The sequence below is a fragment of the Protopterus annectens genome, chromosome 13.part0 (assembly GCF_019279795.1).
Source record: "Protopterus annectens isolate FY-2018-M chromosome 13.part0, PAN1.0, whole genome shotgun sequence".
In the NCBI taxonomy this organism is placed as follows: domain Eukaryota; kingdom Metazoa; phylum Chordata; order Ceratodontiformes; family Protopteridae; genus Protopterus; species Protopterus annectens.
Genome location: NC_056747.1, coordinates 401794222 through 401821313, shown reverse-complemented (window position 1 = coordinate 401821313; position 27092 = coordinate 401794222). Strand labels below are relative to the sequence as shown.

The 27092-nt window shown below is 40.7% G+C and overlaps 1 protein-coding gene across 2 annotated transcripts in view; it reads left to right on the top strand.

Moving 5' to 3' along the window:
* Nucleotides 1-27092, top strand: part of CUX1 (cut like homeobox 1) — a 3879009-nt gene that overhangs the window by 2994578 nt on the left and 857339 nt on the right. The window contains exon 22 of one of the 2 annotated variants that reach the window (XM_044054028.1): nucleotides 10414-10678. The exons of the other annotated variant lie outside the window; for it this stretch is intronic. Within the exon in view, the coding sequence (XP_043909963.1) occupies nucleotides 10414-10678 (265 nt within the window). The remainder of the gene's footprint in view (nucleotides 1-10413; nucleotides 10679-27092) is intronic. 2 annotated transcript variants of the gene reach the window in all.

The following is a 27092-nucleotide window of genomic DNA, read 5'->3' as shown; positions in this document are numbered from 1 at the left end:
TCTCTGAAAAAAACAAAACAACAAAAAAAAATCTTGCTTTTTTCCCACAAAAAGTTCAGTTACAGACTTGCTGTTCTTGAACTGTTTGTAAGTTTCTTGGAGGCCATTTTTTGCTTGGGCTAAAGGGAAGTCTCTCTGTTGATCAGTGGCAGTGAAAAACATTGAGCAGCCTGCCTGCCCCTGTGGGAGTGGTTACTGACTTGAAACTGTAGTTTTATTGGCCATTTTGGGTCAATTCCAAACTCCTTCATCTTCCTCTCTTAAAACCCTCTTTTGCGCGTTTGTGTGCATAGCGCAACAGCGGGCAGCGCCGCCTAATTGGGTTTAAACTATTCCTGGCTCCACAAAGTCTGCTCTTCAGTTTTTCCCTTAGAACTGCTCTATCTCTCAATTTAAACACCATATTCTCATTCTAAGGCCCTTCACTGGTCCAATTAAGTAATCCTACAAGTTAGCACTATTAAACCATAAGCACTACTTACTCTTATACTCTCTACGATTACCCTGTCCTCTATTGGTCCGTCTTAAATTCAGTTTCCCTATATTACTCTAGCATGTCCAAAGGTCAGTCAATGGTTTCCTCTCCAGTCCAGCTGGTGAATCTGGGAATTTTGAGGCAATGTTACAACTGTCTCATGTACACGGACAACCCTCTCCTCCTCCAAACAGGTTCAAATATATGTGAGAGATGCAACTATTTAGCCAAACTGGAGGCTGAGCTCTCTCATCTCAAAACTGGTGTAACCAGTCAGGAGGAGAAGGTAACCTCACACAACACAATTCCAGTATCACATAGTCCCACCACATCAGCGAACCAAACACATATACACAAAAACATACTCGGAGGCTCTAAATAAAAATCTACCTAAGCAACAGAGACCTCCAAAGCAGACATCCAAGCAAACGCTACCTCAAAACAAAACACGCACAACACATAGCCCACAAAGTCAGTGTGCCAAGCAGCCACAGCCCTTAAGGCTGAATAACACACCTGATACTCTTGTAATAGGTGACTCTATTGTCAGACACACTGACGTCCCGCTCACCAGGCTGAATAAAGAGTAGGTCACGGTGAGCTGCCTGTCGGGTGCTAGGATCCGCCACATAACGCAAGCACTTAGGTCACTCCAAAGCAAATACAAATATGACTCAGTCATTGTACATGCTGGTGTGAATGACCTGAGACGTACCTCCCTGGACTACATGAAAAGAGACATAAAGGAGCTCTCTGATCATGTTGCCCAGGCTGGTATGACCCTGACCTTGAGCAGCATCTTACCCTCACCTAGAATGATGCCACAGAACAAAGACAAAATGATCGATTTTAACAATTGGCTAAAATTTTGGTGTCATTCAAAGGGGATCCAGTGTCTGTCAGCCTGGGATGACATGCTCGACAAGCCACGTTGCTTCACTAGGGACGGCTTGCACCTGTCACCACTGGGCTTTCGGATATTGGCAAAGGCTCTTGCCACCCCCATAGTGCCTTTTTTAGGCAAGGCTCAAAAGTCAAACCCACCCCTATAGACAGCACAAGGAACAAGAAACTAAGGGTAATGCTGCTTAACGCCAGAAGTCTTAACCTCAAGATGCACGACTCAAGCTCTCCTCAGTATGGAGAATATCGATATCTGTGCAGTGACAGAAACCTGGTTCAAGGCTCCAGAGAGCACCCCAGCACTACCAGGCTATACCTCATATCATGTTTTTCGGCCCCAAAACCCGGACCGAACCACAAAAGGAGGGGGAGTTTCCATATTTATCAAGGATATCCACACCTCCAGGTTAGTGGCATTGCACGAAGTATCGGAGACCATCCATGTGCAACTAACAGTGGGCAAGACTGCTTTTCAGTTTATAGCATCCTACAGACCACCCTCTCAAAGTCAGGAATCCCACTCGGCATTCCTGAAAACATTGGAGAACATGAAGATCTCTCTGAACACCATTATATTGGGTGACTTCAGCTACCCAAACATTGACTGGGAGCACTACTCAAGCCCCAGCACCTTAGCCCAAAGGTTCCTGGAAATTATAAACTCAAATGCTATGGAACAACTAGTCACCACTCCCACAAGAGGGGACAACATACTAGACCTGATCATTACCAACATGGGGACTCTATGCTCCACACCAGAAGTATATCCCTCATTGGTAAGATCAGACCATAAATTAATATCACTGGATGTCCACATCCCGACCCCACCCCCAGCCCAGAAAACCACAGTGAAAAACTTCTCAAAAGCAAACTTCTCACTTCTCAAAACTGAAGTGAAATCCTTCAAGGCCCCAGGGCCAGTGGAAACTACGGCCCAAACTGCAGAATCCTATATAAATGCATTCTATGGACATCTCCAGGAAAGCATGGATCATGCTATCCCAAACAAAATCAAGACCCAGTCATCCAAAGGCAGGCGTCCAGTCTGGTGGACCCCTACCATAAGTAAACTATACAACAGAAGGAGGAAGCTACTACATAATAGAGCAAAATCCCTAATAGGGAAGGCATCTCTGATCAGTACTAGCAAAAAATTACGATCCCTCATAAAATCCTCCAAGGCCAGCTTTGAGAAAAAATTGCACAGGACACCAAAGACAATCATAAGGCTTTTTTCAGTTATGTTAGGAACCTGGGATGCAACTCCCAGACTTGTTCTTAGTTGATTCTAAACAACAAAAAATACACTGAGCCCACAGACATCGCCAATATCCTGGCAGACAGGTTCAGTGCAAACTTCTCCACCCCCCCCCCAAAAGAGCAAGTATCTATCCCGGCAGAGGGTTGCCTCCCAAACATCTCTGATGCTCAGGTGAAGGCTGCCCTCTCCAAAGCAAAAAACACTGCTTCCATGGGACCAGATGGCGTCCCAGGTTGCGTCCTACATGAACTCCAAGAGGAACTAATCCCTCAAATAAATCAGCTATACAATCTCAGCCTCACTACAGGACATGTGCCCACAGAATGGCATACAGCAACAGTGGTCCCACTCCACAAAGGTGGAGCCTCTACGGACCCTGGAAACTATCGCCCCATAAGCCTGACTAGCTTAGTCTGCAAGGCTATGGAGAGGATCATCATGGAGCTCATAAACAAAGACATTGGGGACCTACAGACACTAGATCCTACCCAGTTCGGCTTTGTCAAGGGCAGATCCTGCCTTTTGAACCTGGTTGACTTCTTCGAAACAGTCACCAAAGCCATAGATGAAGGGAAGGTAGTCCACACAGCCTATCTGGACCTTGCAAAGGCATTTGACACAATACCCCACTCGGGCATCATAGATAAGCTATCCAGCTTAAATATAAACCCCTATGTCACAAGATGGGTCGCAAACTGGCTCAAAGACAGAACTCACAGAGTGAGAGTTGCTGGAGCCATGTCAGACTCGAAACCGGTCACAAGTGGCGTCCCACAGGGTTCTGTCCTGGGACCACTCTTGTTCGGTATATACTTTTCCGAGGTACAGGCAAACGTGGGAGGACTATGGCTCACCAAGTTCGCAGACGACTGCAAACTGGGCGCCATAATCGACTCTCCAGCTGACACAAACATCCTTCAAAAAGGTCTCACAGAGAGGGATAACTGGTGCCAGTGCCATGGTTTAAAGCTAAATGCCAAAAAATGTATAGTCATACCCTTTGGCAAAAACAATGTGCCCACAAATTACCACATAGGCGGAAACCCATTAAGTACAGAGAAAGTTATTAGGGACCTGGGGACCCAAGTTGATAGCAATCTCTCCTTTGAAAATCACATTGCCAAAGTGGTTAGAAAGACCTTCTACATAGCCCACCTCATCACGAAGGGTTTCACATCTAGATCAAGAGAGGTAATCGTGCCCCTTTATTCATCCCTCATCAGGCCCATCATAGAATACAATACCCCTTTTGGGATGTACCTTACCCGACACCTGCAGCAATTAGAAAGACCCCAAAAGTATCTCACCAAGAGGATCAAGGGTCTCAAACAGATGCCATATGCTGCTCGGTTAAAAAAACTCCAGCTCTACTCAGTTGCATACCGCCTACTTCGAGGCGATCTATGCCTGACATACAAAGCTATGTCAAATCCAGAATTAATGGACATGCTCCACCTCAGTAAATCTAAATCCCTTAGAGCCACACGCTCGAGAGACTTGAACCTCAGCACAGAAATAAATAGAACTTGCTGGAGGGACAGGTTCATAACCCAGAGGCTCCCTTCGCTCTGGAATAGAATTCCAGTTCATGTGAGGCAGAGCACCTCACTGAATCTCTTCAAGAAGAATCTCGATAGGTGGATGGGGGATCGTAGGTTTGTCCCAGAGATTACTCCCGTGTCACTATTAGACAGAGGCACAGTAAACTAAACCTTAAAAAGGGCACAGTATACTCAAATCAAGGGGTGGCGTAAGCCATACAGAATCGGGCTAGGCTTATAATTTCCCCAGGGCAGATAGCCTAGTATGAACCTATATCTAAAGCTATTTCCTTTTGTTATGTTTTTCATGGTAAGAGCCTTTCTACTTCGAGTATGGCTCATTCTATGAGAGCTGTGCCTTCCTCAGGTGCTTTTTTCAAAGGTTTGGATACTGACACAATCTTGGAAGCAGCTACCTCATCTTCTGTTCATACCTTCACTAAACATTGTAAACTGGATGGCATCTCCAAATCTAGAGCTGGCTTTGCTAGAGCCATTCTCCATGTTTTTTAGAAAACACCTCTGCTCCTACAAGTACAGAAGAAAAGAACCAAGAACCACGAGTAGTGAAGGTAGAAGCACAGGAACCACACAAACCAAAGTCCAAACCACAAATCCAGTTTATTGACAGCAGACTGCATTTGGTCTGTTTTTGCAGTCAATAAATTGGATTTGTGGTTTGGACTTTGGTTTGTGTGGTTCCTGGGCCTCTACCTTCACTACCTCTGCTCCTACCCCCTCCCTTTGTTCTTCATGAGCTTTGGTACCCTTCCTCATGTTAAGAATACTGCAACATAAGAACAGAAGGACATGGAATAGTTCTGTAAAAACTTACCATAACCATAGATGTCCTCCTCTTCTATGTTGCAGTATTCTATCACTCCCACCTTACCCCTGTTTTTTGTCTTTTTCCCTGGATATATGCTTACCTCATTTGTTCCTTAGGCTGGTGTTCTTACTAGGGCATTCAGTTCTGAAGATGATACATATGGACATCACTTTTATGGCCTACACCAGCTTCTAGCCTACATGCGACGTCCCATGTACCTTACAGTGGTTAAAGTTTTTTGTATAGTGGCCAAGTGTTGGGTCTGCCTTTGGCGGTGAATCCCCCATGTTAAGAATACTGCAACATAGAAGAGAAGGACATCTATGGTTATGGTAAGATTTTACACAACTATTTTTTTTACTTTGGCCAAATGGTTAACTGATTGCATTACCTTTGTTTCTCAAAAAGTAGGTCTACCTTTACCAAAACAACGTAGAGCCCTCTCCATGAGATCTATGGTAACCTCTTCCGCCTTTTTATCTAGAACTTCTTGGATGATATTGTGCAGCTGTAACTTTATACCTTTACTGCTCATTACAAGCTAGATCTGGTCTCTAGGGGAAGAACAGCCTTTGACTTGGCAGTGCTCTGGAATATCCTTCCTTAGAGTCCCCCAGGATTTAGGTAGCTGGGGACTCAGTCCCAACAGTTGAGGAATGAGTGAAATTTACAACATTAGATTAAAAAGTTATGCACTCACCATAACATTCCATCTGTGTTGTCCATTTTCATTCTTCCTCAAATTATACCCACCCACCCCCTCCTTATATTACTTTTGGAGAGATCGAAGAGTATTGTAGAAATCTCTGTTCCTTGTTTTGAGCTCCAGCTTCCATTATTTTCTGATCAGCTGTATAGGCAGCAAACTTGATCTGGGGTATGTTAGGTTGGTGGGGCATTATGGGTAAAGGGAAGAGCTCAAGAACCCTACTATCTAGAAGAAGCAGTCGAGTCAGATCCGAACCCAGCAGTTATGGAAGAATGAAAATGGACAACAGAAATAGAGCGTTATGGTGAATGCATAACTTTTTATTCTCATTGGAACATTCTGGTATTTGATAACAAAGTGACTTAAGTTGTGGTGGATAAAGCCGCTAGGATATATTTTTCCAACGGGACATGTTTTTAAAGATATACTGATTCATAACACTTGTACATATGCCTTTTGTTAACATTAGTTCAGACTTTAGGAAGTATGTTAAGTTATACTGTATGTACATTTGTTGTCAAATCAGTGGAATTTGCTAGTCCTGGTAATAGAAGACTCATGCAAATGAGTATGTTAATAAATTGTGGCACTGTGTTATATTGTTTACATTTTTCTTGATTATGTAGTGAATTACATGTGTGCATGACTGTGACTTTGCTTTACACCTAGATTCATAAAAACTTGATGGATATTAGAAATTAGAGGAAGGTCAGTAATCATTTTTGCTCTCTAACGAGGATGGTTGTATAGCTTGAAATTTGTAGGTCATTCCACATGTGAGGACACTGCCAGAAAGAAGTAGATTAAACTATGTTTAACTGAGTGCAGTACTAGAGTTTTAGTTTACAGAGTAGTAAACCGCCAGATTTAAATTAAGCCCTTTAATATTTGGCTTAAATAATTATTTTAATTTTAAATAAACTGTTTGCCTGTAGTAAAGACAATAGAATTGATCTTCTGATTGTTTTCTGATATTGTGCCATTTTCAGTTATGTACTAAATTCTTAGGTGTTATTGGTATATTTATTATTAAATGGCAGACTGGTTTAGCTACTGTAAAGCATTATTTGTATTGTTTGTAAAATATGAAAAAGGCCAAATTCATAGAAGTTACTGCGAGGAAAACATGAGATGTACACCTCACAACAACTGGAATCCAGAGACAGCCCTACTGCAGTGCTTTTACATGAAAACCAGCAGTACTGTGATGAACTGTCCCTCCAGCTGTACTACATGTTAATGAAACATTGTAGGAGAGAGGCATATGCTCATTGTCCATGTGCTCTGTCTTGGAACTGACTGTGGTAAGACATTTACATGGCTGTGTAAAATTAGCAGAGTTTCTTCTGGATACTCACAGTAATGAACATGACCAGTAGGCCATGCTCATCTATCAGGATAGAGGTAAGTGCTAGGGAATTTAGTGATTCGATAGTGTTATCTCATGACTTAACAGCACATGGGTGAACCACTAGACACCAGTTAGAACTTTGAACACATCAGTCAGTGGGAACAGCAAACACCAGGGAGCAGATTATATAACACACTATAAAAACATGTATATACAACAAATGCTGTGCAGGGAACTTTCTTGGGTGGTGTAAGCCAGGGGACCTTGTTGGCTAGGCTTACGTAGGCCCTTGGGCCGATAGCCTAGTTACCTACCTATGAACCTATAATATTTGTTGATCAGTGGTTGGAGAACCAGTAGCCATCAGGGAGGATAATGGTCCTGTGGAGCAATAGTTATCAGAGCGAATTCTTATATGTTGCCCTAACAGAACTTAAATGTAACAAGGATGGGTGAACCACTAGACACCAGTTAGAACTCTGAACACATCAGTCAGTGGGAACAATAAACACCAGGGAACAGATTATATAGCACACTATAGAAACGTATATAAAACAAATGTGGTGCAGGGAACTGCTAGGCACCAGAGAGTCTACAAATAGTGTGCTTTAAAAGGGATTCTAACTTTGTACCCCCTACCTCCCAGAGAGGTTGTTAATCCAGTGCACCACCACTAGACACCAGGGATGTCATATGTAAAATAAGCAAGTGAGGAAAAAACACATCAAATACAAAGGGAGTGAAGGGATTTAAACCCTACGTGGCTGGCACATGAAACCTCAGCATTACTGCACTGCTCTAACTGATAAAGTTAGTGCAGTATATTTTTGTAATATATATTGCTGATCTCCGGCAATATGCAGTGCCTGCAATAATTCATGACTTAACGAGCAAACAAACAGGGAGTGTTAAGCATACTCTTAATCGTTTAGTGCAAGACATCAGGACAAAAAAAAAATAATGATGAGAGAAAATCATGGAGGGATTTTATGTATTCCTCCAACAAAACTTGAAAGTCAGTATGATAAGTGCTTTTGTCCTAGCATGCATTTATGGAAGGATATGAAGTGTGAAACTGGAATGTTTGCCATTAAAGACTGTAATCATCCTTGAATTACCAGAGCAGAATAAAAGAAGACATTGTGGACATTCTGACAGCAGTGACAGATAAGAGTATGTGGTGTGTGTGTGTGTATATATATATATATATATATATATATATGTGTGTGTGTGTGTTTTTTACAATGTGTGTGTGTGGGAGAGTGAATGAGGGAGGAGTGCGTTTGCCAATACAAAGCAATTGCTGAGACTACTGCAGGAAGGTGCTGATTTGGATTTGCAGTAGTTGACAGAGACACAGTAATGAAATATGTCTTCATTGAATTTGCAGCTAATGTGTCCCTGAATTTCATATATCCCCGTCATGGAAACGGGGCCTTTTACCAAAGCCCTAAACACAAGCAGAATGGTTCTTTTATGAATCCCTGGAAAAACAATTGTTAGTACCACAGATCTATTGGTGTTTCTTTTTGTTTGCAAATTTTTCTAACTAATTTAGTTATTAGTTGGTTTTGCTTTACTTACAAGTAAAAAAAAAATGTGTAAAGTAGCTGAACTAAATGTTCATCTTTTGAGTTTTATTTTTTCTTCTGTTTCTTTCTTTTGTCTTACTATTGACTGGAATTAAGGAATCTTAAAGCAAATGGAAAAATCATAGCCAAGAGACATGCGTTTGAGAGGTATGCCTTTTGTCCACTGTGGCTATATAGAACTGAGTAGAGTTTGGTGTGACCACCCCCCATCTTATGATGAATTCCCTTCTTGATTATGTCTGAAAATTCCAAGAACAGGGCCTGGTAGTGCCTTTACAGGCATAATGTTCAAAGAATGTTGGCCTTCTGGCTAAAATACTGTCAAATGTCTGCATTAAGGTGGTTATCTGCATATCCAATTCCAGTAGATCTTGAGTGAGGCTGTAGTAGCAAGACTGTTTTTTTTTCTCTCTCCCTCTCACTTTTAATTTTTTTTACTGATTGGGTCCACTGACCCATATAGATTTTGTTTCTACTATTTTCTTTAGGCTCCTTGGACTAAACTGAAGTGGGTATGGGAAAACAATTACTTTCACTGCAAGTTCATTTCCTGACTCTGTACAATTATTTAAGTTTATATATCGCCTGGTAATTATATTGTGTAGTGTTACAGCAAGAGTCAAGTCATGATGTGTGCAACTGCTGTTTATATAATTTTTTAGTGGATGTATTTTGTATCAAAGCGGATCTGTTTTGTTGTTTAATTTTTACTTAGATTTGGTTTATGACCATTTTCTTTGATCTGTTATTCAGTAGATGCAGGCTTTCTTTTGGCAGGAAGCTTAAAGTGTTGTATTTATTTAATGTTCTCCTTAAAGTGTGCATTTTTGTTTCCACAAGAAGTAGCCTTTGCTGTAGGATCCTAGAACTTGCATCTCTTGGTCATATCAGGTGACACTGCTTTGGAGTCTTGGTTCAGTGCAATCCTTTAGATGTTTTCTTTGTAAACAGTTTTGATTTTACTTGCACAGGTGCTGCTAGATGAGTCTTGGTATAAGACATTCCATGTCCACATTACTTTTCAGGAATAAATCTTGGTGCTGGTTTTAGCATCTGAGGCCACAGGTAGTAAAACTGTCAGGCAGATTGAAATGGCATTTTGGCTTTTGGTTGTGAAGTTTCAGTATTCACGTTTGGTGAACCCTACCCCCGTTTGGGTTGTGTACTTGTGTACTATCTCATGTCATATTTCCTGGGGTCATCTCTAATTGAAAAGTGTCCCTTTTGCATTGTAGTATGGTTGTCTTCCTTCGTAGTTGCAATACTGAACACAATCCAATTGTGTGCTACCTTAGCGTTGAACAGATACAAGATTTTATGGAGATAGCATTTGGCATTGCATCTTTGAGGAGGATGGAACTGTGTAGCTCTGGTATAGAGAGAGACATTACAGGTAGAAATGTAAACACTAAACATTATTATAACCACTGCTCTTGCCCTCACTATGCTTGTTGTACTGAAAATTGGACCATCTACAACTGTAACAGAGGTTACTAATGGAAGCACATGCCAGATAATGTAGACTTTCATCTATTAAACATAAAATGATACGACAAATAAAGTAAAGGAGGAAGTTATTTCCTTGTAAAGACGTGAATAGTACAGTAAAGTGTTTCCATTTTTGATAGCTGCAGTGAAGTGACAGTCACAAACTACATAATAACTGTGTTTAGATTGAAAAAAAAATCAGCAAGAGATGCTGTTTGCAGTTAGATTACATTTAAATGCATTTTTTTCTTTGATTATTTTAAGCTTATATGAAACGACGCCACAGTTCTGTAAGTGAAAGTCAACCATGTGATGCCCCCTCAGTCGGGATTGACTACAGCCAGGGTGCTAGCCCACAGCCACAGCATCAGCTCAAGAAACCACGAGTAGTACTGGCACCAGAAGAGAAAGAGGCACTGAAGCGTGCTTACCAGCAGAAGCCATACCCCTCACCAAAAACTATTGAGGAGCTTGCTTCTCAGCTGAATCTTAAAACGAGTACTGTTATCAACTGGTTTCACAATTACAGGTAAAGTACAACAATGCTGAAACTGTATAGGATGTAGTTTATTTAAATGCATACATTGTAGTATAAACACCCCTAAATAAAAGGTATTCTAAAACAGCAATGGGTCCAACATAGAATTCAATTTATCAAGTTTTCTTTTTGTGTAATGTGGTGACACTTGCACAGTGAATACATAGTCCAGTAATTTCCTACAAAATTTTGAAAGTCTAAGAGTTTTAAGCAAAAAGAAACTGGTATACCAACTTTGGAAGCGTAAAGGCAATGTTTCTTTTATTTCACATGTGAAAACATTTAAGTAAGAATTTATTTTGGAAGTCTTTATATAGTGTCTTAAATACATATGTAAACTGCTGCAAAATAGAAGTTAGTGTAGTAGAGTTGTCAAGTTACTTGGAAAATAGAGTGCTTGCAAACAGGTTCTTGCTGAGACTGCTTTGCTTCTCCAGTCCCCTCTGTATTTCTGTACCTTCAAATACGTACCTTATGTGGAAACAGGAACTGAGTGCATGTGGCCAATCAATTTGTGTTGTATTACTTAAGTTCTGATTTTTAATAAAAATGCCTAATATTGACAGCTTATTCTGTGAGATGAATATGCAGTCTGTTGCATTTCTGTTTTTATCCAAGGGGACAAATATTCTATGCCATTGGCACAACATTTCGGGTCTATATCACAACATCAAAAGGAACAAATCTCAAATGGCTTAAATATCTAAATTGTCGTTCATCAAAATCGCTTTTGTGGGGGGGCTGCACCCCCCACACCCACCTGCTAATTATATATACCAACTCCAAGATAGCACTACAGTGAGGAAAGGGCAAAATTCCCAATCTTCACTGTACCGCAGTCTCACAAGAAACAAATCAATGAACGGGAATTTCGATATTTCAGCTGTTCGAAATTTGTTTTTTTCGCTGTTGTGATATAGACCCCAACATTTCAGTTTGTTTTTCAACATCGTTTTAATGTTTCCTTTTCAGATTCATTTTGGTTATGCTGTACTTAGAGCTTTGGGTACTATTTATGTAGGAACATGTTTAATTAATTTTTGATGTCTGTGGCTTATTTTCTTTCTCTAACTTCCTTACTCAGGTGCTTCAGTCATGTTTATAGCTAGATAATCAGGTTTGCTTTGTCACTTTCTTCACTAAAGAAAAGTCATTGTTGGATGCTTAGTTATTTTCCACATTGACTGGTATATTATAGCCTCATTTGTTAGTCTTGGTTGGTATCACAGACATGCCTAAAAGCAAGAGCAGTGTCAGTAGCAAGCTGCAAGGAGCAGTTTTAAGCACCTGTGCTTTATGCCTGCACACATTACTTTAGATGTGATTTCAGTAACCCATGTATATTTTCATATTTTATTTGTAAAATGTTTAGCAAATGGTATATTTGATACTCATCAGTTTTTATAGTTTTTTGTGTAAAATTCTAGTATTAAATGCTGCTAAGCTAATTAAAAGGGAAGTTTGACAACCACCATTACAAATCACTACTACTTCTAGAATTGTTAAAAGGGTACTGAGCTCGAATATACCTGAATTTTTTAAACCAGAAAGTATTTCAGAAAGCAGTCTGTTTTGTTGATTTATTGTCCCGTTTATGCATAACACAGGCTTTTTTAAACCAGAAAGTATTTCAGAAAGCAGTCTGTTTTGTTGATTTATTGTCCTGCTTATGCATAACACAGGCTTTTTTAAACCAGATTTCTGACTGCACCCTAGTGATATAATAGTTATGCATAACACTGAGTTTTTTCAAACCAGATGCCCTGACTACACCACAAGTGATGTCATAACAGTCCTGTCATGCTTGCTGATGATTAGACCAAGGTTAACACACAAGACAGGCTGACTATCACCCTCTTATGGGAAGAAAGAGTTATATTTTGGTGTCTTTCTTTAAGCAGTAGGCAACATCCTTCCTTGAGTAGGTACAGGGAGATTTTAGAGGGAGGTCATCTGTCTCTGATACCCATCATGGCATGTAGCACAGGACCAGCGAATGTTTTTTCTCCTTCCCATTCTAGTAAGCCAGCTCTGTAATGTCATGCTGATTGTCATGCATGTAACTGAGACAGCTTGATTCTACCCTTTGAGTGACTGCCAAGACTGAGTTTTTGTTTTCCGCTAAGGAGCATTCATACAGTAGCAGTATGTGCAAAACCTATAACTATATCGTGATTAGGGGGTTACCCACAGATCCTCATCCCATCTCTTCTATGTTAAGCCTCTAGTGCTTTGGGGCTAATTACTGAAGTTAAATCATTATTGATTAAGATGAATACCTGCCTGTCTGCCTTGTGATTAGCTTAGAAAGCAGACTTTGCTAGATGGTAAACTTACAACAGTGGTTTGTATTTTGTACCAATTTTTGATTTTGCGTTCAGTTCGACATTATTTTGGAAATGCCCTATTGGTTTCTGGAAGTTGGCAATCAGAGCATTAAAGCTTTGCCGCAAAAGTCACAAAGTTCTTGTATAAATAAATTCTGATCTCTGAGTCATGTGGTAAACATGGTGAAGCTGTCAGGTATCCATTAAAACATGTAGTGCTGCTTTTATAAGACGTGCTTACATAAAAATTTACATTAGACTGTTTTAACAACATTTTTACTTAGTATACCATGTAAAAGTGCAGTGCACTGATCATTTATATTCCTGACACGCTAGCTTTACTCTTCAGCATTTAACCAACCAACTGAGATTTAATCAGACTACTTAAGGAATGGGTCTTCTTCGAAGTTGCGCTTTATCGAATGTCAGATAACCGAGTCCACTTTAGCGAAAGTGAGTTTACATGAAAACACATTTTCACGAATAACACTACACCGAAGAGTTTTTATAGATCACAGTACAGTGAGGAGAAGGGAATATTCCCTTTTCCCCACTCTAGTGCGATATTGGGGTTAATATATATAAGTAGCGGGGATATGGGGGAGCTGCCCCCCTGCATAAATGCGTTTGTTGTATTTTTTTTGTGTGTGTTTTTTCTGTTGTGGTTCAGTGTAGTGTTACTCGCAAAAGTGCGTTTTCATGTAAACACACTTTCGCTGAAGTGGACTTGATTATCTAATATTTGATAAAGCGTAATTTCGATGGGTTGATGTAGACCCCCAAGGAACAACAGTGAGTCTTTTGTGATTCTTGTCATTTTTGGCTGTGCTGGATTATGAGGGCATGAACACTTCCTTTACTCCCTTGCTCGTTTTAGCCATTTGCACCACACAGATTGCCTCCTAACTTGCTTTTTGCATTCCTTGCTTGAGGCGCACAAACCATCTTCATGTGAATGTATTTTCTGTAGCATTGTCCAGGATTGCTACAGGTACTGCATGTGCTGTCTAGAACCCCATCATAGTGTGAATGATTGTCACACTTGCCAGTACTACTACACTGCTGCCAACCATCATTAGTAAGACAAGCTTGAGGCATTCATTAGTGCATGATACTTAGCCCAGATGAAAGTCTGGCAGAAGTAATAGGTGACTTGTTCATCTGGAGTTCTCAGTCAAAAGCTTGAAATGAAGAATGCAAGGACCCAGAATCCAATATCTGAGGCCTTTTGGTTTGACTCTTGTAAGTCATCTGCTGTTACAAGTGCATCGTCTTCTTTCTGGTCTTAATGTTTTAAAGTTAAGGGCTGCAGAGCTCTAGTGACTCTGGAAAAATGTATCCCTTTATGTATATTAACTTTTAAAAAATGTAATACTTCTTACCTTAGGACAAAACTAAGGAATGCAACATCAAAAGTGTATGTGTAATCATTTATTCTGGTTCAAAAAGAGAAAAAAGAAAATGTATGTCTTTTACTATATTACTGTTTGAACCATTTACTGCAGTGGTGGTGCTGCAGTAGCATTGTCGCCTCACAGTAAGAAGTTGTCCTGTTCGATTCTCAGCTAGAGCGTCTTCTGTGTGTAGACATGCGTGAATGGACGTACCTTCGTTGAAGGTTGTGCGTCAGGGCCGGCAACTCGGCAAGTAAAAATCTACTGCCAATCATTAGCGGACCGGAGTTCCGCTGTGCGACCCCTAACCGGGAAAAGCCGAAAGACACAACTGTTTGAACCATTTATCTAAAAAGCACTTGTATAGGATTTTAATTCATTCTTTGGACACAAGATGGTACTATTGTATTGAAGAAGAGTTTGTTTTATAAGGTTTTTTAATATGTATAAAACTAAACCTTATTTGTATTTATATTTATATATTTGTATCTATTAGAGTTTAGAGAAGATATTGTGGATATTTTGATATTTATATATTTATATATGTATGTATGTGTTTAGAACTATTTTAAAGGACTGTTTTAAAGGAATTTAAAAAAAAGTTTTATAGGGCTGAACATCTATTAAGTACATGTGACCCCATTAAGAATATACACCAATTGGATAGCAGTATTAATTAAGTGGAGGGTATTTTAGGGGAAGAATTGTAAAAGGTATGCATTTCTGTTTCATCTGAGGAAGTCATTAGAGGAAGAAAACGCATCTGTAGTGATAACAGCGTTTATGGTTTTATTCTGAAGAAAGTGTGTTTCAATAAAGCTTGTTCGTGTGGAAAATACCAGTGGAGTCGTGCCTTGGTGGAATTGCTCTATTTTTCTTTTGGTTTTGGCTGCTTTTATTGAGCAATTTACCGTCCTGTTCGTTTTGGCTGTTCTTTCTGGTCTGGACACATTCTGTAGCAAGAGGGAATCATCCAGGTCCATATTCTTGAACACGGTGTTATGTCTAGTGGAGGGGTTTCTTCCTGGCACTGTGGCACTTGTTCTTGAGATTTCTGAGGTTCAGCAGCTACATCCCTTTGTCAAGAAGGTACCTTTTTGGTGTGCATCCAGCAAGTATTTTTTTTTCTTTTAAATATCTTTATTAAGTAACATTTTAAAATGCATCATGAGTTTGCATGTGTTGATAGAAAAGGAGACGAACGATAGTAACAGTTTCCATTATTGTTGTGCGATATAATTCTAATCATTTTCATTCATGCTAACATTACAGAAATTTCTTATTTTTTGCCTTCCCTCATGCAGTAATTCCTTTTCATGTCCCTAGATGCTTTTCTAATCTGAACTATAACTTAGCATATCACCCACCCACAAAGAATCTGTTATTCTCCATGGAGTGTTGAGATGGTCTTCACCAGCCGTTTCTGCATCTGTGTTTGGGTCCTTTTCCTTCTCCATCCCGTCACTGATTTTTGCAAATCATTTGTACGTGATGGTGGAGAATGGCTGAGTTGTTGAGTGAAAGCATCATTCAATAGTTATGTACCAGTGTGCTCTTAGACCCTGCTTTGGTAGTGCAGTCTTTTACTCTGCCTTTTACATGCAGCTTCCCAGGGCGAGTCAGCCCTGTGCCATATCTACAGTGGGTGAACATTTGGCCATCAGTTATTCATTCCTGTAAAGCTCCGAATGGGTGCAGGAATACTTTAGAAGATATGATGGTGGGGAGTCTTCCTCTTCATTTGAGTCTTCAGCCATTGCAACATTACACAAAATTGAAATCTGTATAATGTGTGGTGGTCTTCCTTTGTTAAGGCCAGTTATGAAAACATTTCCTTTGAGGTGGCCCTGTGACTCATGGAGTCTGTATTGGAATGGCCATTTGTTCAGTTTCCTTTACATAAGTACTAGTATGCATACCTGAAGCAGGCTGAGACAGAACTCGACTGTTTTTCCTTCTGGAGCCTCTTATTATTGATATCCTTTTTGTGATGTGAAAAAACTACAGATTTGGGATTTCTGCTCATAAGAAGGCTGACAACCCTTGACCCTAACATTTCTTCCATTTCCTCCTGGTCTAGCATTATAAGATAAACTCCTTTGCTGTCTTGTTTTTGCAGCAGAAATACCAAAAGCCTCATCACTGTCATTTTGCCTATTACGTAATGTCTCTAAAGATGTGGTCAGATTTGTCAGTATATTGTGCTTGTCAGCCACATTGGTCCTTTTTGCCATCTGTTATGTTTGACAAATTACTGAGTTCTGAGGAGTAATGAAACTGGACAAAGTCCTCGAGTGACATGGATTTTGACAGTTTGCTTGGGGGCGCAGTTTAGTAAAGGGTGCCACTGCAGAGAGTCTATCCTTCTCAACCCCAAAGTTCAGCAACTCATAGTGCTTTTCAGTAGTAGCAGGAGTAGAGGGACTTAGTAAGTACTGTTGTGGAAGTTGAACTTAACATAAGAGTAGATGTTCGAATGATCACTGTTGTAGTAGCATTAGCTATATGAGTTGCATCCTGCCAACGGTATTCCAGCTAACCAGCTTCCACAGTTTCAGGGCATCTTCTACACAAGCAAATTTTCAAACAGCACAAGCTGAGCTACCTAAAAGACACGTTTTAAGTGCAAAGCCCTTCACAGCTTTCCTCTCAGCAGAGAGAGAGGGTGGGAGTCTGAGCCATGAAAGGGCAATGCTAGGAACAAAAAAATAATAAATGTTCACACCCTGGCATAAAAAGCACACACAAAAAAACAAAACAAAAAAAAAAACTAAAAACAAGGAAGAGTCTACTGCAGCAGTGAACATCTACTGATGTCCTTCCATTTCACTGTTGCAGTATTCATAATATTAGAGATCCCCTACTTAGGCAGCCCAACGTCCAACCAGTATACCCAAGCTTTTAAGATGTGCCATATGTCACACTATGCTCCTCACGTAGCATAGAGCATAAAAGTGATGTCCAGACGTACCATCCTCAGAACTTCTTTGCCTCCAGTCCAAACACCATCTTCTTGATCTTCGGTTTGAATGCCTACATTTCGTTGCTGGTTTCACCAGGCCATTGCAGATAAGTGCCCTGTTGGGTTTCCTTTTTTACTTGTCTTTTCTTTTTGTTGTTTGTGGGGTTTCATGTCATCCAAGAAGGGCAATTGCCAGTGTGGGAGACAAGATTCCCCATAAAGACTGCAACGAACATTGTCTGTTTTGCCTTGCCACCTCGCACAACCATATATTCTGTTCCATCTGTCAAGCTTTTGCACCTAAAACTTTGCATAGTAGGCTTTCTTCTTTGGTGCTGTATCTTGAGAATCGACATCTTAAACTTCTCGTGGAGGATACAATGAAGGGAACTTCCAGCCCCGACGGACAGCCATCAGGGAAGAAGGGCAAGAAGTCTAGGCCAGAATCTTCTGCTGCTCAGTCTCCACCAGACATCTCTCCAGCGGTGAATGAATGCCTGAACTTTCACCCAGTTTTATTGTCTGAGTTATCTGCCGTGACCAGGTTGAAGGCTGGCAGGGATCTGGCTTTAAGCATGTCCATGGAGGCTTTGCAGATGTCCATTTCGGGTGTTCAGGGGGATCCACGGTTGATCCTTTCGGAGGGGCCTAGGGGTGTTCCTCAAATTTTAGTCAGAAAAGAAGTCCCTACTGCCATTATTGAATGCCATCCTGGGTCAGAGTCTTCCAAGCTTTGTAAGGGAGACATCCGATTGAAGAAAAAATAAAAAAATAAACTTATTTCTCCTACCCCAAAAGAACCACAGAGTGAGTGGCAGGCCTTCACTTAGGGTCTGTTTAGTGCTTTGATGGCATTGAAACCTCCTCAGGATGTTACTGTTCCATCTTCCCCTTGGTTCTCTACTCCCCTTAAAAGACCCAGAGAAGAGAATTCCTCTGAGGAGAAGTTGGATTTGGATGATGAATCCCATGCTTAGTCTTCTTAGATTCCTTCTCCTTTGGACTGTGGATCAGAGGAAAAGGAATCTACCAGTCCTGACACTCCCTTTGAAAAGATTTCTTTTGGGGGAACAGTCTCCAGGATGAAGGAGTTCTTTAAATGGGGACTGTGCTCATGTCTCTTGAGATTTGTAAGAGGTACTATGAGTTGCTGCAGATGGAATCTCCTAAACCTTGTTCCTCCCATTTTTGGCTGCTTTGTTGAATGACTTTTCCAATGCCTCTAAAGCTCCAGATTCTAAGCCCTGCCCCCAAGAAACCCAATAGGTTTTATAGGGTGCCTGAGGACTGTAAATGTTTGTACAAATGTCCTGCTGCTGACTCCTCAGTGGTGTTTGTAATGTCTGACAAGCCTTCTCAGTTGGTTCCTTCGCACAAATTACTGTCCTCTGATAAAGAGAGTAGAACCATGGAAAGGCTAGGTAAGAAGGTTTACACTTTGGCTACCTTGGCTTTTGGGGCTGTTAATTATCAGACCCATATGTCCTGGTATGTATTAGCTCTCCTATCCCAGGCTTGTCAGGTTATATCTGATCTTCCAGACTCTGAAGATAAAACTTCTGCTCTTTCCCTGTTATGGACTTCCTCCCAGGTGGCTTGTCATTCCATCAAGTGTAGTTAAGATGCAGCAGATGCTTCTTTTAGTGCTGCTACTTTTTGGTCGGTGATGAGGAGGTATTCTTGTCTTCGGCTTCAACCTTTCCCTGATCATATCTAGGTTAAGTTGATGGATGCCCCTCTTGATATTAAACACTTGTTTGTTGAAGCTGCTGCTGATTTTGTTTAATTCCCTTCTGGATAAGAGAATGGCTTTACAAGAACTTAAACATATGTTTGTTTCTCCTGTTCCTAAATTTCAGAGAAACTACCCTAATAAGCCAGCCTTTGTTCACAGACAATCTCACCCTCCTCCTAAGGGCGGCAAGCAGGCTCCTCCTGCTAAGCCTACTCAGACTTAAGGGTCTCAGAAGTCTACCTTTCCAGATAAACCAGTTCTGTCTGACTATGTTATTCTTCCCAGCCGCTTTCCATTTTCTCTTCACCTCTCTCTTTCTCTCTCTCTTTCTTCCTGTTTGGCTACAGATTATTCAGAATGCTTGGGTTCTGTCCATTATTCACCAGGGGTATTTCATGGTGTGTAAATCCCTTCCCCTTTTATGGGTATTCCTCAGCCCACTCAGGAACGACTCTCCTTTTTACAGAGGTGCTTCAGGACCTTTCCTAGAGAGCTCTGCTGATCCTTCCTCTTCCAAGTTTCTTCCTGAGCTTTGGCACTCTCCCTAATGTTATGAATACTGCAAGAGTGAAATGGAAGGACATAGTACAGTTGTTTAAAATCTTACCATAATGGTAGAGGTCTTCACTGTTGCAGTTTTCTCTCCCTCCCTCCTCCCCTGATCCATTTCTCTTCTGGATGTACTGGTTACCTCTTGGTCTTTCTTGGACTGGTGTTCCTACTGGAGCTTTCATTTCTGAGGATGGTATGTCCGGACATCACTTTTATGCCCTACGCTGCATGAAGAGCATACGTGTGACATACTGCATACCTTAAAGCAACCTGAGGCTTTGGTATACTGGCCGGATTTTGGGCTGCCCTAGTCAGGGATCACTAATGTTATGAATACTGCAACAGTGAAGAGAAGGACATCTACCATTTATGGTAAGATTTTACACAACTGTACTTTACTGTAAGATCAGCTAACACAACTGTGCTGTGTTCATCTTACTGATTATTGCTGCAGTAGCCTTACCTATATGGGTAGATTACCACAGCTAACTACATTTGGGAGGTAGAAGCAGAATAGTCCAGGAGCCACTGAAGAATGGTCCTAGCAAAGCTTGATCTGGACCTAGAGAAGGAATCAAGCTTATAGTGCTTTGTAAAAGTATGTACAGAGGATCAAGTATCTGCTTCTGGAATACTTCTAGAACACAGATCTTTCGAAAAAGCCGTAGATGAACCCAGAACCCTGGCATAGTTTTGTTATGGTGAGTATAATAAAAGGTAATAGCCTTAGACAGCCATTTGGAACTAGTCTGTTTTGACACAGGTTGTCCCTTTTTACCATCACAAGAAATTAACAATCGATGTGAAGATCTGAAAGATTTAGTTTTGTCAAGGTAGTACCTGAATTGTCTGTGGACATCCAAGGTATGGAGTGTCTTTTCTCCCTTATTTTAGGTTCAGGAAAGAAAACTGGGAGATGGATAGTTTGGCTTAAAATAAAATCGAATACCACTTTAGGTACAACAGAAGGATTAGTTTTCAATGAAACCCTGTCCATGTAGAAAATAAGAGAGGGTTGACTCAACATAAGGGCTTGTAACACCCTTCTTGCAGAGGTCAGAGCAGTCAGTAAAACTATTTTCCATGTTAAGAACCTCAAGTTACCCAGATTAGCTGGTTTGAATGGATCAAGTGTTAACTAATTTTATTCACTCCAACATTGCATAAATTGCTCAATACTGGATTTTTCTTAAACATCCCTCCTCATGGACATCTATTTGTATGCATTTTCCAGAAATTCAGTTTATTTCTATGAAATTTGCTCCTGACTTTTGTAAAGGTCCCACATTCAGTTGTTTTATTTCCTTTACAGTATTCGGACCATCCAAGCTGATCTGGTTCACATAATGTAATACTTTGGACTGGTCATCATAGGTATCCTCTCTATGGCAACATTTCACATTCCTGTAAGAGTGAGCTCCTCCCCTTCCCCCAATACAGTGCTTCTTTTCTCTAGATCCCATTTCTGCTTTCCTTAGGCAGCAGCTAGATATAGTCTTTTCAAGCAGCTACATCAGATGTTGGGATAAAATTATCTCTTCCTGACTTAATAAGTCATCATTTTACTCATAAAATAGATTAATATACCTCCTTTAACAGTTTCTGACAATTTCTATAGTAAAGTTGCGTCTCAGATTTTTTTTTTCACTTTTCCTCCTCCACCTTCTTCGCTCTTTCCTTCTTTTTGTGTAAACAGCTTTGGTACCTTCATTGTCATTGAATATTTTTAAGTTTGTCTTTTCATTCCTCAGTTGTTGTCATTTTTTTATTTTTCTGGTTAGGATCACCCTTAACAGAATCTCCCTTAAGTAAGCCTTTCTGGCCTGTTGTTAGGTCATAGACATGAATTTTTGTGGGTTCTGCAGTTGCTGTGTTTAGATTGTAATATTGTTACCTTGCCAAACACTGCCTCTGATGTTTTTTGTTGGTCTTGATATTTTATTGTAGTTGCTATTTTCAGTAAAGAGAAAGCCTGTGCGCTGAAAAAAAAGTGTGATCATAAAATTCCACCCTAGTGGAATGGATCTTTATGTAGCATCCATGTCTGGGTTCAGAGTATTTGGTGGCTGACTGCAGTATATGCAGAAATGTTACTCATAGAATTCTGCTTCAATAGATGTAAAAAAATGCTTACTTAAGGGAGAGTTTATCAAGGGTGATTCTCAACCAGAAAAAGAAAATAAAAGCATATGAAGTGCAGAAAACCTTCCCCCATCTAGACCCAAGCAGTTACACTCTTCAGACTTGGCTTCAAAGACAATAATAGGTAGCCTCTACACAGAGCATGATATATCAAAGTTTGTTCATTCCAGACTAGCTTCAGGATCGTCATTAGAGCCTCCAGGTCGGTGTATGTCCCTACAGTATCATTGGATTGGGAGAACATGGTGATAGCCATTTTGAAGGCCCATCTGGAAGTAGGTGTCATCTCTATGTCCTCTCTTCCAAGTTATGCTGGAGGTAGGTCTATACTGTCCACATCTAAGGTTCTTTCTGCAGACCCAGTACTGACACCAGGAGTATTGAAGCTGTCTTGTTCAGCAGTAATGGTGACCTTCACTGCATTACCAACCCACTTGGTACTTGCGGCATTAGAGTCAGTTATTTTGATGCCATTTCCCAGCAGGCTGAAAGCTGTTCAGAAAGTGACACTGATTCCTTCAAGACCATTTTTGGTGTCATCATCGTCATCAGCAACAACAACCCCCTTTTTCCCCTAACTGTTGCCATCACTCTCTGTTCAGTGCCACTCTCCTACCTTCTTTGATACTCATGCTTGACTGTCGCAGGTCTTCTCATGCAGTTGATCCACCTCTTTGCTGGATGCCCTTGTTTCCCCTTGCCTTATTTCTGACCCAAATCATCATCACCAGATTGTCCTTTGCTTTTCTGCACGTGCCCAAACCACCTTAATGTGTCTCTTTGTCCTTTTCTGCAATTGGAGCTACTTTGGCTTCTGCTGTTATGTCCTCACTTCTTTATCTATCCCACACTGTGCATCCTACCTCTCTTCTTAGGCATTTCATCTCTATCACTTCTAGATTCATCAGCTGTTCTGCCTTTACTGCCCATGTTTCTATACTGTACAGTACAACTGGTTGCACCAGTGTTTTGTACACCATACTCTCTGGCATTCTTCTGTCATACACTACCCCTGACATTCAGTGCCAGTTTGCTGTAATCCCTCAGATTGTAGCTTTGACATCCTCATTCAGACTTCCCTTCTCCTCAACCCACCCCTTCCAGATACTTGAAGCTGTTAACATCTTCCACTATTTTCCGTTCTATCTAAATTCTCAGGTTCTTCTGTTTTTCCCCATTTGGAGCCGTTACTGCTGTCTTATCTGTCCTCACACTCCTCTCATGTGGTTTCAGTTTTGCATTCCATTCCCCTATCCTTTGCTGAAGTTCTTACCCAGAGTCTGCCTATAATGCCACATTGTCTGCATATAGCAACTTTGTGGATCTGTCCCCTATGACCTGTTTGCTAATGTAGTGCGTCACCAGTATGAACAATAGTGGGCTCAGACCTAAACCCGGATGCACACACACTCCCACTGGAAAGCTCTCTGTGAGACTGAACACTGTACTTGAGTCAGTATGCAGTAATTCTGTCAGTGTTTCTGGGACTTCAAATTTTGTGGACAACAACTAATAAAGAAATTAAGGCATTTCTTTGAGAGGAAAAGAGGGCAAGAGTTAAGTGGGATATGCTGAGGCTTCCAGTAGAGCAAGGTGGTTTAGGTTTACCTGACTTGAAAGGATGTTTTAGAGCAATATCGTAAGGCTCATGTACATAACACAAGCAGAAGGTATAATTCGTAGTGGAAAGGGATGATTATGAAGCAAGGGGGAAGTTCAGCAATGAGATTTTGGATACAGATCTTTAAGGAGAATACTAACCATACAGAATATTATATTAATACAGTAGCAGAAGCTAAGAACTAAGCTAATATGAGAAAAGGGATTTTGCCAATAGGGATGACTTCAAGTAGGGGTGCAGAAAATAAGCAAGAGTGGGCTGGAATTTACTGGAAAAAATGGCAAAGAAATGAAGATACCAAAAGCAATTAACTTGAGCAGGAAAGGTAATACAGTGGGATGTCTAAGAAGACATTTGGATTGCAGGCTAGAGACTACCTTCCCTACCAGGGCTTGATAGAGTACAGGCAAAGAGAACGGATAGGGGATTTTAAGTAAAAGACCTGCTCTGGTAGAGTTTTTAGTTGAATGTAGAACAGAAGCAGCTGTTAAAAAGGGATAATTAGTAGGTAATTTGAAATATTGCATGGTAACTATAAGAATCAATCAGAGGAGGTTAGAAAAGTTTGGGAAGAGAGACTGGAAAATCATTTTACAAGAAAACAATAGGAAGACATATGCATGGCTCCCAAGTATGCAACCAAATCCAGAAGGTTTCAGATCTTTGCTTGAAAGTGTCTGCATAGGTATTTTTATACCCCAAACAGACTTCAAAGAATTTTTCCTCAGTTAGATAGCAAATGTTGGAGGTGTGATGGAGAAGATAGAGAGAGATGTAATCGGAATTAGTAATGGATTTGTGGCAATCAAAATCCGGTGTAGTGATCGGGCAGTATTCATAATCTCAGTCTGTGCCCCACAGCAGGGTTGTGATGAATTAGTGGATTTTAAAAATTCCATACAGGGTACTGTATAAGAAGTACTGAGTGAGCAAATGGCTGTAAGTAAAGAAATGATTCTTTTGAGCTGGTAAACAGGATCTGGATTGCCTAGACATAGTAAGGCCTTATTAAGTTTAATTCTGTTGCTGCCAAAAAAAAGCAATTACTAGGAAATGGAAATCCGAGTCTGCATCAGCTGTATTTAAGTTATTGAGTATTACAAATGAGATAAAAGAACTGAAGATGGAGCTTTATAAAAGGGAATGAGTAAATTACATGCAAGTAAATGGAAGTTGTAGGAACAATGCATGCATAATAATCTTCAGGAGGTGGAGGAGTAGGTTTGAGGGAAGGCAGGAATTCAGCAATTTTTTTGTAATGTTGAACTGATGATAGTAGCGAAGAAAATGTATGTGATGTATGTTATATTTAAATGGAGAAATGTTAAAATAGTTTTTCTTTTCTGTTAATATATGTTTGCCTCTGCCATAAGTGATACTTTAATAAAGGTGTTTAAAAAATGTTTCTGGGACTTTGAACTACCACGGAACTGCTCATATCAGGCTTCTTGGGACCTTGTCATATGCTTTCACCAAGTTTAGGAATGCCCAGGTGAACTCTTTCATTATCACTAGCTTTTTCTCAGGTGTCTGTCTCAGTGTAAACATCAGGTCATTTGTGCTGCATCACACTCTGAATTTGAACTACTCATCTCCCGTCTTACTTTTTTCTACTCTTTGTATTTTTCAGTCACCCTTTTCAAAAGTTTTATGCAGTGTGATAGGAGTGTGATATCTTTATACTGCCTACAGTTGTGAATGTCCCCTTTTTTCTTGAACACTGGCACTAACATGCTTATTCTCCAGTCATCTAGGTTATACCTTTCTCTTCATACTGCTATGAGTACCCTCAGTAGCCATTTTTCCTCTGAATTGCCCAACATCTTTCTCATATATGCCTTGACCTCATCTGAGCTTCCTGCTTTCCTTGACTTTATTTTCTTTAGTGCTGTTCTTACTTCTATAGTGGGCTTCTCCTCCTCTTTCTTCATAAGCTGTGTCTGGGGCAGTGCAGCTTCTGTGGGGTTTTCTTCATTCAGTAACTGCTAGAAGTACTCCTTCCATCTACCTTTGATGTCCTGTGGACATGTTGTTGTTGCTAGCATCCCTTATGAAGGGTGTCTGGCTATTTTCTTTATCTTTGTTTTTATCTTGCATGATATATTTTCTTTGTGCAATCTACAGTCATTTTATAGAAACTGGTAGAGTACCTCTAATACCTTGTTTGCTACTGCAACTCCTTTCTTAGCCAGCCAGTATACCCCGATGCCTGGTGTGTCTTTTCTGTCTCCCACTTTGCAGTCCTGTCTTCTTATGATGACTTCCTGGACTTCTGCATTCCACCACCAGCTTTCATTATGTACATTATTTCCATACCTGGCTCGGCTACATATCTCATCTGTAGTCCTCACACATGCTGTTTTGAGGTGCTGCCAGTCTTGAACTTCACCGGTTTCCTGTTATTCTTGGGATGGTAGAGCCCTTATTTCTTCAGTGTTGTGCTTTCTGTCCAGTCAGATTCTATGTCTTAAGCTTGATCTCTGTTGACCACAGCTTTCTCTGACCACTGCTTGCACCTGATTCTGGCAACCAGTGGTTTATTCTGTTGGCCAACAGTTTTACTGGGGAAGACTTTGCAGTCGCTGATTCTACCCCACTACCATTTCCTTAGTAGGAGAAACTCTCTCCCTAAGTTGCATGTTGGCAACACTTGCATGTGATTGTGTGACTCTCTCTCTCTTGCTGAACCAAGTGTTGGTCACCATCAAGCCATTTGCCAGACAGAAGTCTAGATTGGGATCTCCTTTATTCGTCTTGTCCCGACTATGTGGAGCCAGGCAATCCTCCTACCCTATTCTGTCTGTCCCAATATGTGCATTCAGATCACCCATCATCATGACCAGTTCATGTTGTCCTGCTTTATCTAATGGGTCCTGCAACTGCTGTCTAAATGCACTCTTCTCCTCACTATCACAACCCTACCATGGGACATAGGTTGAGTTTATAAGTACTGCCTAATCATTACACTGGATTCTGATTGCCACAAGTCCATCACTAATTCTGATTACATCTCTGTCTGTCTTCTGAAGTCTATCCCTCACCACTGTTCTCATACCATTTATAGCCTGTCCTCCTCCTGAGTAGTATACTCTGGATCAAAGTCAAGAGGCTTTGCTGCACTGCCATTCAATCTTGTCTCCTGGATACATAAATGGTAGCTGTCTGTCTTCTTACCATCATGTCATCCATTTCCAAGCTCCATCCTGTCACTGAACCAACATTGAGTGTAGCATTTCGTATTTTAAGTTTGACAGGTTTATTGGTTTTACATCCATCTTTTGCCCAAAAGAACTATCCCAGGTATCCCAAGATGAGCAACTAGACATCATCCGGCCACTAGCTTATTGATCTAGGACTACTGGGCTTTATGACAGGTGTCAGCGCTGTTGATATTTGATGCATTTGTGCTTATAATGTGCTTTTGAGTGTCAGCCTCTGGCTCAAGTGCCTGTAGCCATTATTGCCAAGGGATCATCGCTGATATCTCTTTCTGCAGGTCCCTCAACTTTGATAGTTTCAGCTCAAACACTTTTGGTACCTTTGGCTGAGTTAGGTTAGGGAGCCTCTTTTCTATTGCAGTTGGGAAAAGACCCAACACTTCACATCATCCCTGCCCATGCACACCTCCCAGTCTGGAACCTTTAGTTAACATATTTCCTTGCAGCAGAACCA